Raw genomic sequence first — 17,451 nt, forward strand, 5'->3', positions numbered from 1 at the left:
CATTTGGATAATCAGGCTGTCAGTTCATACAAAAGATAAAGACTACCCTTCTTATTCAAGCCTAGTTATGTACATCTCTCTCTGTCTCTGTCTCTCACTCTCTCTCCATGCGTGTGTGTGTGTGTGAGAAATCAGGATGTGTACACTGCTGAAACCGTGACCTAGTGTCAAAGACCTGACACAGAGTCGAATCATAAGGACAAACAAAATGGTTCATACATAAAGAGTGACTGACAGAGGCAAAGAACATTCACATTTCAGCCAATAATGGCCCGCTAAACTTCCTCCTAGGTGGCTTATCCTCTCACTCAAACACCATTTCACAACTGCATTTTTCATTAGTGACTATGGCCGTTAGATGGGTTTCAGGAATCGCATGAAATCTCATACAGTTATGTCTGCTATTAAATTTCAGTGTGTGGGTGTCAAACACTGAATGGTGTTTTTTTCTCCCTCTCTCAGGAATTTGTAATATCTTGCACAGCTAAGAATAAAAAAATTAAACTAATTAGATTAAAGAGACAATAATTAAATCTAGATTTTTTACTCATATAAACACATGTTTCTTCTCCCACACTAGAGTGTAAAAAAAATATAAAATGAAATAAAATAGCTCTAATTCTAGCCAGTGCAGCCTGACTGCGGTGAGAGATGGGTCTAGATCAGGAAGATTGTGCATGTCTTTTGAGGAATGCTATACTGTTCACTAAGCTCTCTGTGACGTTTTCTTCAGGCATATCTGCAGTCCACCCTCTCTCATATCCTCAGGAGGAGTGTGCATCACACACAGCAACGCTAAGAAATGACGATTTGCCGGACAAACAGGCAGGCTTATAATTTGAGGCCAACTCTCAGAGTCGCGATAAAAGGTGTTATTAATGACCTCAGGAGACGAACCGGGATGTCAGGGTAATCTCACACACAGAGCTGACGACCCGTGCCTCGTGTGGCTGTGTGGGAATGCCAGGTGTATATTATATGTGTGTATCTGTGTGTTTGGGGGGGGGGGGGGGGTGAAGTCCCATTTGTTCCAATAAAACTACTCCAAATTGTTTATGTAATGAAATTATGGTTGTCATGGAGACCCCTGAGGGAGTGTACATCAATTAGAGTGGTAAGCAAATGAAAATACATCACTCTTCATTTGGGCTCATGGCAGACGGCACATCTGCTCAAATCCACACAGCACATCCGTCTGGCTGGAAATGGACAGAGATAGTGACTGTCTGAGGGGCCATAAATCGTCCATGACAACACCCAGCTCTCTGATAGCTGGACCTCCCATTGATCTGTCTGAGAGCAGAAAGGGAAGATTTGAAACTTCCTCTTCAGATCTAAACTAGGATATGTGTGTGTGTGTGTGTGTGTGTGTGTGTGTGTGTGTGTGTGTGTGTGTGTGTGTGTGTGTTCATTAAAACCTAAAGCAGATTTCAAAGCAGAGTAGCGAAAGACAGAGAGGACACTCCTCACTAATGAGGATCTAACTATTTGTGACAGGGGAATCTTGCACTGTGTGTGTGTGTGTGTGTGTGTGTGTGTGTGTGTGTGTGTGTGTGTGTGTGTGTGCGTATGAGTGTGTGTGTGCGTGTGTGAGTGTGTGTATGCGTGTGTGCATGTGGGTGTGTGTGTGTGTGCGTGTTTGCGTGTGTGCGTGTGTGAGAGTGTGTATGTGTGCCTCCGTGTGTGTCAGGGTGTGTGTCTCGGTGTGTGTGTGAGTGAGTGTATGTGTGTGTGTGTGTGTGTGTGTGTGTGTGTGTGTGTGTGATGTAAGATTAATGGGAGGCAGGGTTAAGAGAAGAACAAAGGGAGTTGAGAAGTTTAGTTAAATTAGGGTTAATGTGTACGAGTTTTGTGTGTATGTGGAGGTTTTACATTAAAGAGAGTGTGGTGCTTTTGAGAGGAAATTCAATAATGGCACTTTAAACAATGCTAATAATAATAAAAGCAGTACTTCTTGTGGGAAGTGTGTGTGTGTGTGTGTGTGTGTGTGTGTGTGTGTGTGTGTGTGTGTGTGTGTCTGTGTGTGTTTGTGTGTGAGTACAAGCACTTAATAAGCCATTCCGTCTTTATTGCTTGACAAAGGGGGGGGGGGGGGGGGGGGGGGGGGGGGACAACTGCTTGTGCTGAGACTGCCTCTAGTGACTGACATGTGTGATAATGTCATAAGTGTGGTTAATTTGACAGAATGAGGGACAGACAGACACTGGCCATCACACATGACACACTCCATATGCCCCCAAAACAGGGCCTCACGTCTCTGTCAAATCTGTCTAAATGAAGGAAATGTTGTGATGAAAGATTAAACTTAAAAAGGTCTACAGAGGGCCAGAGCGTCCTGCAGACATCACTCTACACTCCCTAAGAGGATTTCAAGAGTTATTTTTGGAGTAAATTTTCAGCACTTAATTTAGGTCCAAGCATTAGCTTGTCTTATTGAACTAACAGCAGTGTTGCTGCACTCTGCACTAGGGGCAGACCCTGGATCAAAGGTGACAGAATTTTAAAAAAGAGAGAGATTTATCAGAGGTTCTCTGAGGCCCTGTTTAGACCTTGCATTAAGATCTGATTTTTGTAACACCTAACTCAATGGGATCAATATTTCAACTAATGTTCAAAGCTTTTTTGAAGGCTTTTTCTGCTTTGGCAGATTGAGATTCATTTACAGGCAATGAGTTTCACCTCGTGACTATCACACCCTGAAAATGGGCCTCCGAACAAAGCCTGGGAAGCATAACTCAATTTATCTTACTTACATTTAGAGGACCATTTGCTTTGTAGGGTGCATTTTGTTATGAATGGTTCATAATTATGAACATCTGTAATAATGTACACAGTCATTCTGAGAGATGTTAGGGGCAAGTAAGAACTGTACTGAGCTTTTCTGTTCCCAAAACACAACACATCTTCACACTTACTCATCCTTCCCTCCAACTGCTTTAAACACCGCTGTACATGTTTGCACCCCTGGCTTGTCTCTCTTTGCAGTCTGTCATTAGAAGGTAAATCTTCATTTTGAGGAGAATTAATGCCATGATTCCTTTATGAAAACACAGAGGGGGTTGTGGCCTACACACTCCTTCCCTCTCTCTCCTACAGAGTCTGTTCATGACACAGACTGGGATTAACTGAATTACCAAACAGCCAAATTACACCGGCTGGAGCATCAGTCCGCTCTGGAGAGCCACAAGGGCTCTGTCAGCTTCATCGCTCCACCCAAGAGCTCCATTAGAACTTTAGTATTGGTGCTTCCACCCAAGAGCTCCATTAGCACTTCAGTGTTGGTGAGTCCACCCGAGAGCTCCATTAGAACTTTAGTGTTGGTGACTCTAGTGGAGAGCTTCATTCGCCCAGCCTAGTCAGAGAGAGGGAGAAGACGCAGAAACGTAATGTTTTTTAATGACATGGCCCCCCTGCATTGTTAACCCTCAGTGTCGTAAGATGAACGGGGACTGTATTAAGGGTTAGGTCTGCTTAGTTCTGGTCATGCCCACACAAACACACCCTTGCCAAGGCCTGGCTCTTCTAGGGTCTCTCTGCCAGGCTGGCACTGCCCCTATGGCTGGCACGGAACTCAGCCAAATGGAACAGAAGAGTGGGGAAAGCTCTGGTGCCACCCGGACAAATGCAGATAACATGCACACGGCCAGAGCGCCAGTTCTCAGGATTGGGGGAGGATAGTGCTGGAGCACAGGAGAGTGGCCAAGTTCAGTTCTGCTGAAACACAACACACAGCTATGATACCAGAGTACCAGCTCTGACTATTAACTGTCTTATGTTCCCATGATTTTCATATTTGGCCGGTAGTTCATTTTTCTATGTCTGCTCTGATTCACTGAAATGCCAAGAGGCTGGACCTTTTGGAGAAAGCATTTGAATTGAGGATGGAAAATGGGAAAAGGGTTTCCCAGACAGCCCTGGCTCTCTCTTTCTCTCTGTTTCCCTTTCTCTATCCTTTTCTGTCCTTTTAGAGTGGAAAATTACAGCCTTTCCCTCTCATGCGATGAAGCTCCTGCCTTGGCCCTGGGACAGTCAAGTTTATCACATTGCGTGAGCAGGTTTGTTCCTCCACTCCGCACCACTGAGGGCCATAACACCACTGAGGGTGAAAACACCACTGAGGGCTATAACACGTTTGTGTTAATGCTACGCTTCATTTCCCCAGCACCCCTCTGTCCAAAGGCTAGAGGGCTTTGACTCGTCTGACCTGCAGAGCTACGGCATGCGGGCAGAGTTCGATCTTCGTCCATTTTTTTCTCTCTGTAGCAGTTAAGTGGTTGTTAAACTCTGCTTTCAACATCCAGACAACAAATATTGTCTCCACTCCCTGCCTCTCTCTTTTCTGTCTCACACACCCATCTATCTTTCTCTGTCTGTGCAACTTCGTACACACACACACACACACACACGCACATGCACATTCAGACACACACTCACACATATACACACACTCACATGCACAGACACTCACACACACACATGCACATTCACACACACAATCACAGGTTGTCTATGGGGGGAAAACACGATGTCTCAAATGTCTAGCAAACAATGAAAATCTAAAGAAGGAGAAGAAAATGAGAGTAAAGTTGTGGGTATGGATATGTGCTGTCAGACTGTTTAAATAGAGCGTCTGAAAAATGCCTCAGTTTATGTCCACAGACTATACGCTGCAAGTCCTCACAATGCCCAGCGGGTAAAAAACAAAGATTTATTCACAAATGGCCATAAAAAGCCACAATGGCAAATCACATATGCAGTCTCCGCTCTGGTGGCTGTTATTGGAGAATCCAGCTGGAGAGCACTGTTGCAATGCCATCTGAAAAACAGTGAATGACCAATGAAGTCTATGATGATTCAGGAACAATGAAGGGTTACACAGCCAGTGACAGAGCTTACAAAACCATGATCTACTGTTGGGAACAAGACTGTAAAACACTATGATGTTTAATGACGAACTGTTAGCACCGTGTAATCGTTCACATGGGAACGTCATGTAAGACACTCCAAACAGACATACTCCTGACTCCTGCCTACTAATATATTACCTCTGCCTTCCCAAACACAGCATTACCACTATATTACCACTGCCCTCACAGTCTGTTATCAGGATCCAGCTGGAAAGGACAGAGATGACACGACAGAACGAGCCCATATAGATGCTGTAATTTGGCCCAGTGTTCTACATGCTAACATACAGCTCTGTGGCATAATGGTTTGGGGAAGGCATTTGGCCCCTCCTCATTGACACTGATCGACAGGATGATGATGGGGAAAAACTTAAGTCTGAAGAATGTCAGTTCTGTCAATAAAAAACACACGCATGTTCAGTTTGATCACCTCAGAGTGTATACAGGCCAACAGGACGACTAATGACCGCAACTTGTTCTAAGAGTAATAAGATCTACCAACACCTCCGTTTGACAGCAAGTCAGTCATTCACACACACGCACACATACACACACACACACAAACACACTTTCTCTCCCTCTCTCTCTCACACACACATACACAAACACACTCACACACTCTGTCACTCACACACTATCACGCTTTCTCTCTCCCTGTCTCTTTCTCACACACACATACACACACACACACACTCACACACTCTGCCACTCACAAACACACTTTCTCTCTCTCTCTCTCTCTCCCCCTCACACACACACACACACACACACATACACACACAAACACACACACACACACACACACACACACACACACACACACAGAGGTCACCCTTCAGCTTCACTGACCCTTCAGTCATCTTTTCTTACAACACACTCCTCTCATCAAAGCTCTCCCACTCCTTCATCTCCATCACCTCTGACCTCTGAACAACAGTATTCCATTAGAGACCTCTCACCGGGCCAGGGAGGGGTCACACTGACAGACAGCTGCTCATGTGTGGAGGCAAAAGGTGAGAGCCTCAGGTGTGTGTGGAGGAGGGGAGGGGGTCTACACCTGTCCCCTGTCCACACAGGACCACTGAGGGGCACAGTCCCAGCATGCCTCAGGGGCAGCTGCTGACAACAAGTACTGTGGCCCCAACCCCACAAACACTACAGGCCTCTTGAGATCAGCTGCCTGGAGTGTGTGTGTGTGTGTGTCTGTGTGTGTGTATGTGTGTGTGTGTGTGTGTATGTGAGTGCGCGCGCGTGTGTGTGTGTGTGTGTTTGTGTGAGTGTGTGTATGTGTATGTGCATGTGTGTGCATGTGTGCACGTGTGTGTGAGAGAGCGTGTGTGTATTCCTTTAAAGAGAGGTGACAGATCTCTTGACTTTTCCCTTTGTTACATCCCATATCATTCATTTTCACACCATCAGTAGCATGTTCACAGGTCTCACAGATACTCACCAACCTTGTACAAACCCTTTATATCACTCACCTACAAACACACCAACCCTGTACAAACCATTTATATCACTCACATACATAACTCACATAATTGATATTTAAACAGAGTTTTGGTAACAGGACTGAGAAAAATGCAACCATCTTACATTTAGAAACCTTGTAAAAAAATACATAAAATGGCCTGAGACTGACCATTACACATTTGAAAAGTTACTGTTGCACTGTGTGTGTATGTGTGTGTGTGTGTGTGTGTTTCTTCAAGACCACTTGAAGAAACGCTTTATTCTCCACACTCATGTGCTTGTTCTGCATTTATTTTCTTTAGGTACCATTTCCAAACATCTTTCAGACTGCTACTTTTGCCTAATCATGGAAAAAATTGTAACAATTCAGAAAATGTTTGACAAAGAGAGGGGGAGAGAATGTGATTCTGGCTGAAGTTTGGACATGACTATAATCTCTCGGGTTATGAGACTTGATTTTAGTTTCATACAACCATGCAGACACACACCCATACACTGGCCGCCAGGAATGCTGCTTTTATTATTATTACCATCGATTAAATTGCCATTATTGAATTTCCTCTCAAATGCATTACACTCTCTTAGATGTAAAAACCTCCACATACACACACAACTCTCACACATTAACCCTAATTTAACTGAACTTCTCAACTCCTTCTGTTCTTTTCTAAATATTACCTTTCTTTAATCTTGCCCTCATCTGGATTATCTTAACACAAATGTAAAACTTACAGTATTGCTAATGTACTCTTGCATGCATCTCTTTACAGATTATTAAAAAAATACAAAACCAGACAAGACTTCAACACATGTACTCAACATGTCTTTTGTTTTTTTTGGGGTTTTTTTTTGCTTTTCGTTCCCTAACAGGTCCTTCTGTCCATCATCACACAAGGAATGGTCAGAAGCGTGTGCGACCATTGAACCGATTGAGGCAGAAGGAGGGTGATGCTATCAAGCAGTCCAATCACAGTTGTTGTGGTCTGCGTCAGCGTGTGTCACTGTGTTACATTTCTGAGGAGGTGTGTGTCAGCCTACAACATAGGCTACAGCGTAGGGTATGCGGCTATGCAAAGCCTACGCCATTTCTACGGTGAAGATTTGACACAGAGGTATAAATTGGCCTTAAGCCCTGCCCCCGGTGCCTCCAACACCACTACATCAGAGTAAGCCCCGTCCCTGTGCCTCCAACACCGCTACATCAGACTAAGCCCCGCCCCCTGTCCCTCCAACACCGTTACATCAGACTAAGCCCCGCCCCCGTCCCTCCAACACCACCACATCAGAATTAGCCCCGCCCCCCTCCCTCCACCCCCACGCTATGTGCGCTCGTAGAATATCTATTCCCACAACAAAAAGCTACGGCAAACTCATGACACAGGAAAAGAAATGACTTCACGTAACACAACACCAAACCAAAATGCCGGTGTGAATGATAAAACTTTTGTTAAGCCAGTCTGGGATAGAGAGTGTAACGGAGAGGTCTGGAACTCCATCGAGAACTTTGTGGCTCTGTACTGAACTCAGTAGCTGGGTCTGTTGCATTAATTCTGCAGTTCAGTCTATAGGAACTGACAACTATCTGTGTTCAACAATCGTACTGGCCACACTATTCAGATTCATGGTATGTGAGAAAATGCCAAGTGACTATTCCGTACCTCTCAAGTTTTTCACAGCTATGGACAACACAAGGCTCTCTCTCATTTTTTGTTTTTGTATGAATCTGAAAACTTTCAGAATCATATTGTAAAACAGTAAGGCCTATAGTTGCAAATGTAAGAGTATTTACAGCAAAGCTGAGATAAAATGTGTTTGATTTGATATTTATGTGTCTGACAGAATAGATAGAGTGTGAACACATGGCTGCTGAATTCCCAGCGTGGCTGTTTGTGGGACTGCTCAGTCATTAGACAATACAAAAGCTCCTGACGGCTCAACATTCACAACCAGGCCTTCTCAGAGCTTCATCATTCCAGCAAATTGGACACAGTGATTAGCAACCCAGAAAAAAACTGAGACCCATTCACAACATCAGCGGTGGGGAGAAAAACTGTGTGATTCCCTGTGGGTTTGACAAAGAACCAGAATTTATGGTTCAAAACTAACCCCTTGTTTGTTTTCCTTATTCCTAAGCCAGATGGACGTTTCCATCAAATACTCATGTCACTAACATAAGTTTAGCTCAACACAGAAGAGACAAAAAGGGAATAAGTAAGACGCTTATTTGTCCTCATTAACAGCTGACACCCACAAACTGTTTGAGTTTTTCTAGGACATCATTTCTACTGGAATAAACACTAAACATACACACCCACCAACCAAAAAAAAGGAAGAAATTTAGCAATGGCCTTGTAGAGCCTGTCTTTTGCTTTGAGTCGGTATATAACTTCTATCTTAGCTGAAAAGTGGCCTTTCAGAATCAGTGGTGTCTGTGGGCGAGTTATTTATTTCTGTGGAATCATTTTAATTTGAGGGCCTCTCTTCTCTTCACTGAGTAACATTAAGTGTGACCGACCATCAGACTTGTCTTAACAAAGCCGCTGCATTCCACGGAATTGCACGGCAACTCCTGAGGATGGACGGGACCCTCGTGGATATTAACTGCATACAATGGCTGAATAGGTAAACAGAAGGGTGTGAAAGAGTGATGGTGAAAAGAGAGAGTGTTTCTTGGGAGGGAGACAGAGGTGAAGAAGGACGTGAGCGTGTTTTCTAAAAGAGGAAAAGAGAGCAAGGGGGTGGAGAGGAACCAGAGGAGCGGACAAGAGGACATTTTTGTCCCGGTGCCTGGTACAATTTGACTAGTGCTAACTCAATCAAAATATGATCTGCAGCACCTCAGACAGACAGGTAAATTTTCATTACACCACTTTAATCCCTAATCCCTCTTATTAACAGCTACGCCGCTCTCAAAGCTCCATTAAACTTCACACCAGGCCCCCACAGTATCTCCACAGAAACTCAGAGAAAGTTCAACCACTGCACCCAAAAACTAAGCAGAATTAGCCAGCACAAATCAGGCTTACAGTGTAGTCTTAGAAAGAAAATATGATCTAAAATATGTGTGTGGGCACTGTGAAGCCCTGCAGTCACTTAATTTTTCTTTTTTTTTTTTTCCTTTTTTTATATGACTGGATATAGTACTGCCATCCCTTTTTAGTCTACTATTGATAACACAAAATAAAATCCAAATTAATCAATTTGCACTTAGCTGTAAAATTACAATTAATAACATTTTTCGCTTGAAATACTAGCTGTTTAAATCAGTCATTAAAAAGTAAAAAAAAAAAAAAAATAGTTTCGTCTTTCTAAAGACGAATTCGATCTGTGATCCCTCACAAATACGTGTTACCACAGAGGTGTTTAAGATATATGTGTTTGGTGTTAATACGTAAAAATGTAGGCTACTAAAACACCTAGGCCTATATGGGGAATAAAGAGAGAGAATACGTAAACGTATATGAGACATACAAAATGAATCAAATCAATTTGAAAAAATAATAATTAACGACCAAACAGTTCCTGCGAAAACCGAATGTGAAGGTGAACGCAAATCAAGAGCACGTTCACCGTTTTTCATCATTAACAAACGTGTACCAACTTTACCGATGTTTGTAAAACTAAGTTTTCAAATATAATTAATTATTATTTAATAATAATTATTTGTTCTTTTTTATCGTATCCTAAAACCCCCTCGTGCATAATTATTCAAGCCATTAAAAAACAACGAACAAGAAAAAACAAACAAACTTTAAATTACCGAAAGCAGCAGTCGGCTACGCAACACATCGCTGTCCTATTTTGATGTGCTATCTTTGTCAGAGAGGGGAAATGAACTCGAGACTGAAAGAAAAATCATTAAAGCACAAAACAAATTGTTTAAACGCAACAACTCCAAAATAGACACCCATTTTAGTGAAATTGTGGAAAATGAAACTGGATTATTTTTCGCCAGTGAGAGGCACTGGCGCTACGGAAAATTAATGTACTGACGGGTCTTTTTCAAAGACTTTCATTTGCGATGGACTTTAACTGCTCTCATTGAAACAAGAAGAAGAAGAAGAAGAAGAAGAAGAATTATTACTATTACTATATTATCATTATTATTATTATTATTATTATTATTATTATTATAACAATAATAATAACAACAGAGACTACCTGTACCACTCTAATCCTTTTTCATAATTTCGGTCGAAAAAGTGCGGCTCTGCTCCGACGGCCCGTATGTCGGGATGAACTCTCAGAAACTCCAGCAACGCGCGCGTCCCGCCTTTCTTCACCCCGATAATAAGAGCCTGGGGAAGCCTCTTGATCCCCTCACCTAGCAGACTAAGTGTACCTGAATCCCTTTTCCCAGGATACTGGAAATTCATCAATACGTCCGTATTTATTGAGGATGGAAAGCGCATCTCTGACTGTGATGCAACTGCAAAGTCTGCCCAAGGTCCAAACACTACGCTGTCACTCCCGGTGTACTCAACACCACTGCCCCGGTGGTACCCGACGCCTGATTTGTCGGCCCATTTTTGAATTAATCTTTTTCTACTTAATGACTGCAGCTCGTCTGCTTTTAGATCCGACGCGAATGATCTGATAGCCTGGTCCGTGGTTCTGACTGACGTCGGCGTCTTGCTGCAGCGGTCTGTGAGGTACTGCAGAAAGTACAGAAGGGTGAGGAAAAACAATAACATGACCACAAATTTCTTGAAGACGGTCTGGGATGGAAAGTCCGAATGGACTCTGCTATATGCCATATCGATCCACGGGTCGTTCGTGTCGTGGACAGCGCCATTCTAAACACACATTTTCAGGCTTTGCCATAAAACTGGAAATCTTCGAGAAAGAGCTCATGCAAAGTACATAGGACTTCGTGTGCAGGAATCTCAGAAACAACCTAAACGTGAGTATGTACGCTCTGATATGTCTGAATAAGGTTTGTTGCAATAGTTTATTTATGTAGCCTTAGATTGGTGCATTGTCAATGTTATTAGAAGTGTATCCACAAAAGCAAGGCTACCATAATGAACGATAAGATATTTTTCCGCGCCTTGTAGATTTCTGTAAGATTCAGAGACGCAAGCAAGTATTCTATCAAGAACTTTTAAGAAAAGAAATGAACAGAATAAACCAAAGGAATCTGGGATACGCAAATATCTATCTTGAACTTTAAAGCTGTACCCTTTGTAATGGTTTCTCGCGTTGTAGTAAACTTTACTTAGATTCTTTGCACGTGTGTTAGCTCATTCTACATTACGCACAGTCTTAGAACGGTAATGAACGTCGTGCACCAACCAATCCGTTTGCGTACAACTCATTGCGAGCGTTTGTGGTTTGCATAGTAGTGACCAATGAAATATTAGTGGGCAGGACCAGCTGCACAAACCTGTCTCGTCCACTGACAAACAGTCATGCTTGAATTCAACGCAAATATGGCTACGAGTGTATGTGCAGACAGGCAAATGAAGAGCTTATTTGGTCAAGTCAGATTTTCAGATGTGGGAAGATAGCAATAACGAACGAATGAAGCCGATCCCTCTCATTAGATATTTGCAAAATTATATATTTTCAGACATACAAATTAAATTTGGCTTTATTGCACGGGTATGTCTAATGCAACACGACCTATTCAATTGTGGCAGTGCACTGATTACAGTAGCCGTCTCCTACTTGGCGATTTGCCATTTTGCGACACATTCGTTGGTGCTGTTCCAGTTTCCATTACAAATTCAACAACAAACTCGAGAGGAACAGACAGAACCAACACTAGGTTAGCGGTAAAAAAATGATGGTTTTCCCCAAACTACACACTCCTTTTCCAGAGATAGAGATAAAACGCACCTCAGCATCTTACACCATCAGGGTAGTCATGACTGCGTCTTACAGAAAAATCTCAATCTCGTCTGGAGAAAGAGCCAATTCTAGGAATGCCTCGCTGAAACAATTAATGGCAGTATTTGTACGTGAAGGGCTACTCTGAGAACTGTCTGTAAATATTTCTGTGTTATGGAGACCTCAGTAAAGCTAGCCAGAGTGGGTTGCTCTCCGAAAGTAATCGCCTGTGAAGATGCCATTTTCGCAGAAATGTAAAATAATTATTTGGAAGCAGTTCCACCAGCAGTTTCCTTTTCTATGTGTGAAAATGTGTTTTGGTTTTAACGCACAGAGTTGGTGTATGTTTGCATGTGGGGGTATGCTGAATCACCTCACCCTAATTAGTATGTAAACTATACTATACTACTATATATACGTATACTACAATATTTATTTCGTGAATAAAAGGTAGAATGCTTCCCACAAGTCAGTTTCAACTGCGTTTCCCAAAAAGGTGTGCGTGTGTGTGTATGTGTATATATTTATGTGTGTGTGTATATTATAAATATATATATATATATATATATATATATATATATATACACACACACACACACACACATATGTGTATGTGTGTGTGTGTGTGTGTGTGTGTGTGCGTGTGTGTGTGTGTGTGAGGGGGAGGAGTGAATGAAATGAAAAGTCTTGGGCATGACTGTGTGGAAAAGAACTCTGCTGAGTAGCACTGTTACACTGTGTGTGTGCATGTGTGTGTGTGTGTGTGTGTGCATGCGCGAGCACACTCACATTGAAATGTAGAGTGTGTATGCTTGCATGTATGTGTGTGTGTGTGTGTGTGTCAGCACAGGTCCCTATTGTTTTTCCATTCATGACTTTATGTCATTCAGCCTGCTTCCAAGTAGGAAACATAAAAACCCTCTCTCACTCTTCTTCCCCTCCCTCTAACTCTCAGGCCACCAAGCTATCTCTCTCTCTCTCTCTCTCTCTCTCTCTCTCTCTCTCTTTCTCTCTCTCTCTGAATATGGACAGAGAGAAATAAAAGTCAAAAGGGTGACATTATTTCTTTACAGATGAACAGGAACAGAAGTGAGTGATCCACATCTGCTCCTGTACTTTGGAGCATTAGCATAAGAAGGCCTGCTCTGTATGTGAGTGTAGTTGTCCTCTGGCAGCAGAGAGCTGAGTCACAGGGTCCTGGCGCCTGGGGCCAGATGGCTCAGTGCTCAGGACACAAGGCAATGGAGGTTGCCTTAAATTTAATTAACTCCAGCCTCATCTCTTCCCTCCCCTCTGAGCAGAGTGTGTAGGATGCCGCTGGGGTGAGGTCAGCCTGAGTGGTGTGGAGCAAACGCAGCAGTGAGAGAGATAAAGGCCCACTGCCGCCGCTCACTGGACAACACACCGGTCCTCATCTATGCCTCTTTCTCACCATCTGCAGTCAGTTTGTTTTCACTCAGATGGCCTGCACAGTGAAGTGTGCTCCAACACACAACTTTGTTATCTGCAGATATTATAACCACTGTGACCTCAGTACATTTTTTTTCAAGAAATCGGTGAAAATTTTTCCCAGTTGTAAAATGTGTGTATTTTTTCTCTCTGGATATTTTATCCTATAATTAAATTTCCTTTGACTTTGATACTGAAATAAAGAATGTAAGTGGCATCTCATTTTACTCTGTTTACCTGCACAATGGTCACAGACATGCACTGCGTGGAATTTTAGATGCATGCTTTTGCTTTAACTTCTGATGCAGATCTATGACAATGTCTACTGTCAGGAAATTAGACACACCCTTTGTCTACATATTGATTACTTGCCTACAGTGAAAGCAGAACAGTGAGTCTTGTATTCTATGTAAAACTGTGGTCAGATACGATGTTGGCAACACCCAGTCAGACTGTTGTCATGAGAAGTGCTCTCCTCACCAGTTTCCGTCCTGACATTCATTGGCTCATTTTAGCTCTGGAACTCATGTTCACCACACACAGACATTTTGGCTCTGGGTCTCCTGGTCTTGCCTTCAGACAGATTCTACATACACAGACAATTTGGCTCTAGGGCTCCTGCTCTTGCATTTAGACTGATTCTACATACACAGACATTTGCAGCTGCGGATACATCTCTAGAGACTGGCAAAAAATCTGAAAAAGGTTCCTTTTTCTCTGTAGCAGAGAGCTATAGCTTTAGTCAGCCTGTGTCAAGACTTCAATTATCGTGAATTAAGACTTTAGTTAGCCTGCACTGTAACAATATCACTACTGTAGTTTACTAGTTCTCTGATCCAATATTTTTTTAAAGCCAATACACAGAAACTCAACTAGATGTCATCTTTCTGAACCACTCTCTATGGACAGACCTAAGAGTTCCCTGAAAGATGTTAGAGATACAAGCAGAGAGAGAGAGAGAGAGAGAGAGAGAGAGAGAGAGAGAGAGAGAGAGAGAGAGAGAGAGAGAGAGAGAGAGAGAGAGAGAGAGAGAGAGAGAGAGAGAGAGAGAGAGAGAGAGAGAGAGAGTGCTTGCAGAAATGTGCGTGGATGTGTATACACAGCTGTTGTGTAAAGGCACGAGCAGAGTGTTGTTTTCAGTGTTCTCATCCGGCGCAGTGCAGGAGGAGCTTTGGTTTGTGACCGTGGAAATGCAAATAAATCACACTTAATCAAATGAAGAGAGGGATCTGAGTGGTTGCTTAAATGTTTAGATAATGATTCGTCATGCAGCAGGGCCCCAAGCCCTTTCTGTAATGTCTGTCCACTCTCACAAAAAATACTCAATGAATAAACACAGATGCCCCAAATACTCTGATGGTAATATTTATGGATAAATTTAAGAGAAACCCCAGAGTGCAGGTGATCTTGAATGTTGGAAACAGTTTTCATGATCATTTCATCATTTTTGTGCATCTTTACATATGATTATGCCTTAAACCGGTGCCGTGCATCAGGGCAAGCAAGGCAAGCACTGCTTACCTAACTTTCCTACATGAAAATAAATGTCAAAAGTATATCTCTTAAGAGTGATAATTTTCTACGTATATGTACGATACATGATCCACGACTGTCTATTTTAATACATTTCTCCCACGACCCACCCACTGCCCTCTGGTGGCATTTTTTCCATGTTTCGCTGTGCTTTCCTGCCAAGGACAACCTGTGCTTGCTTACAGCTTGTTAAACTCAACGGCGGGTCTATTCAGCTGACGTCATGGGTCCCACTGAAAAAAGTAGACGAAGGCAAGCAGTTTTTAAAATCGCTTGCCCTGTTTTGACATCAGTTTGTCCATCAAAAGTTTTGAAAAAAAAAAAAAAAAACCCACTCATGCCTGCATTTTGTGACTGCACGATAACACTATGGGATAACTAGCCGACTGGCATGCTACTTTTAGTGACGTTTCCACTGAACTCTCTACAGCTGACGTTACACAGCTAACATCAGAAACATAGGAAAGGCAAGCGTTCTTGAAACTGCTCGCCCTGTTCTGAGATCATTTGTGTATTTATGTCCTACAGCGTTGGACATAACGATTGAAATGGTCCATTGGTGGAGTCTGTCATCTACTAGACAATTTTAATAGCCTTTTTACTGGTTTGAGACACAATATGTGCAGGAAGGAAAGTCCAGGGTCCTACATCAGACGGTAATCATTTTGAACATTACCACAAAAATTGTGTATTGAGTGTGGAAGGTTTACCTGTAATATATTTTTCAAGCAAGCTTCTCCAGATATGTACAATGTGTAGTAAAGTTTAGTGTCAATTCAAGAAAAATGATCTCAGTATTTAGGCAGAGTGGTTAGGCAGAGTGTAGTAAGACACAGGAGGGGCGCTTTACTTTTAAGACAGGAAAGTCAGAGAGTAGAAAACCATCAGACAGATAGTTGCACCATATTGGGCAGACTACAAATTCCAGAGAGCAGTATGGTTATGCTGGCCATAAAATGGTATGTTTGATTTTAATTTTAATTTTTTTGGCTGTTTCTGTAAGGGACCACTTCAGGCACCATGTGTGTGAATATATGGATATATGTGTGTTGGGGGTGGAAGGGGGGGGGGGGGGGGTTCACTTCTGTTTGCCTAAGTGAAAAACCCATTGTGTGCCACTGCCTTAAACATTATGGAGTTTCACTGATGCTAAATCAGACAGCTCTTGCAGGAGCAGTTGGACAACCCAGCACTGACGCATCTCTGTGACACAGCACTGACGCTGCTCTGTGACACAGGACTGACGCTGCTCTGTGACACAGGACTGACGCAGCTCTGTAACAACACTGACGCATCTCTGTGACACAGCACTGATGCAGCTCTGTAACAGCACTGACGCTGCTCTGTGACACAGGACTGACACAGCTCTGTAACAGCACTGTAGGGGTTGTCAGGCCCGTAAACCATATTACCCATAATTCCCTGCTTGACCGCATGGGTAATCTGTACCCATCTTCTCAGGTTTCACTGTAACGGTATTGGATACAGCAATGAAGCAGCTACCATACAGTGATGACGCAATTTTCGCCATAAAACCGCATAAAATTCCGAACTTTTTTCTTTCCAGCTCCGCAATTCTGCAACTCCCTAGCAGCGGCTCGCTCTAGCAGCAGCTCGCTAGCAGCGGGTGTCTCCTTTCTCTGCCGAAGAAAAGGACAAAGTGAAAACAAAGCAAGACATTTGTACAACCAAAGTTTAATTTACTTTCTCTCGTACAGTTGCAACTTTAACTTCTACCGGCTAGTTACACTGTAACGCACAGTATTCGATGGAAGAAAAGGCGACCGGATCCCTTTTTATTTCTTTAAACGTCGATTGACTAAACCAAGAACCCTTCAAGATCATCGTACGAGCCACCGAGCCCCGAAGATCTTCAAGTGACAAGGAAAGGAACTTTTCTCTGGACCTGTGCTACGCGCTGTTCACCGGATAACAGGAGACGCACCTCCGATCGCCAAGCAAGAGCGATCCCAGGTAAGGCTGGCATCTGGGCAGTGTTTGTTTTATTTGTGTTTAGAGAAGTGAGGAAAGTGTTTTTATTTGAATTCATTCGTGGTTTAAATATCTACATTGTGATTCACTTTGATTCGGTCTTAGACCGTATGTTGTCGCTGTTCTATTGTGCAGTATCCTTATTAGATAGACTGTGCATGCGTTCTCTCTCTTTCATATCTCTAACTCTCTTCGCTGCACCACACACACCTCAACATTGGGATTTCGGGCGTAGTTTAGGGTTGAACTGTGGTTTGGGTTTAGG

At 42.9% G+C, this 17,451-nt stretch overlaps 1 protein-coding gene across 1 annotated transcript in view; it reads right to left on the reverse strand.

The window, feature by feature from the left end:
• LOC115812366 (heparan sulfate glucosamine 3-O-sulfotransferase 3A1-like) overlaps positions 1–11,137 on the reverse strand; it is a 29,539-nt gene extending 18,402 nt beyond the window's left edge. Inside the window, exon 1 of the mRNA XM_030774846.1 lies at positions 10,542–11,137. Within this exon, the coding sequence (XP_030630706.1) occupies positions 10,542–11,137 (596 nt within the window). The remainder of the gene's footprint in view (positions 1–10,541) is intronic.
• Positions 11,138–17,451: the final 6,314 nt, after the last annotated feature.

The sequence above is a fragment of the Chanos chanos genome, chromosome 5 (genome assembly GCF_902362185.1).
Source record: "Chanos chanos chromosome 5, fChaCha1.1, whole genome shotgun sequence".
NCBI lineage: Eukaryota > Metazoa > Chordata > Actinopteri > Gonorynchiformes > Chanidae > Chanos > Chanos chanos.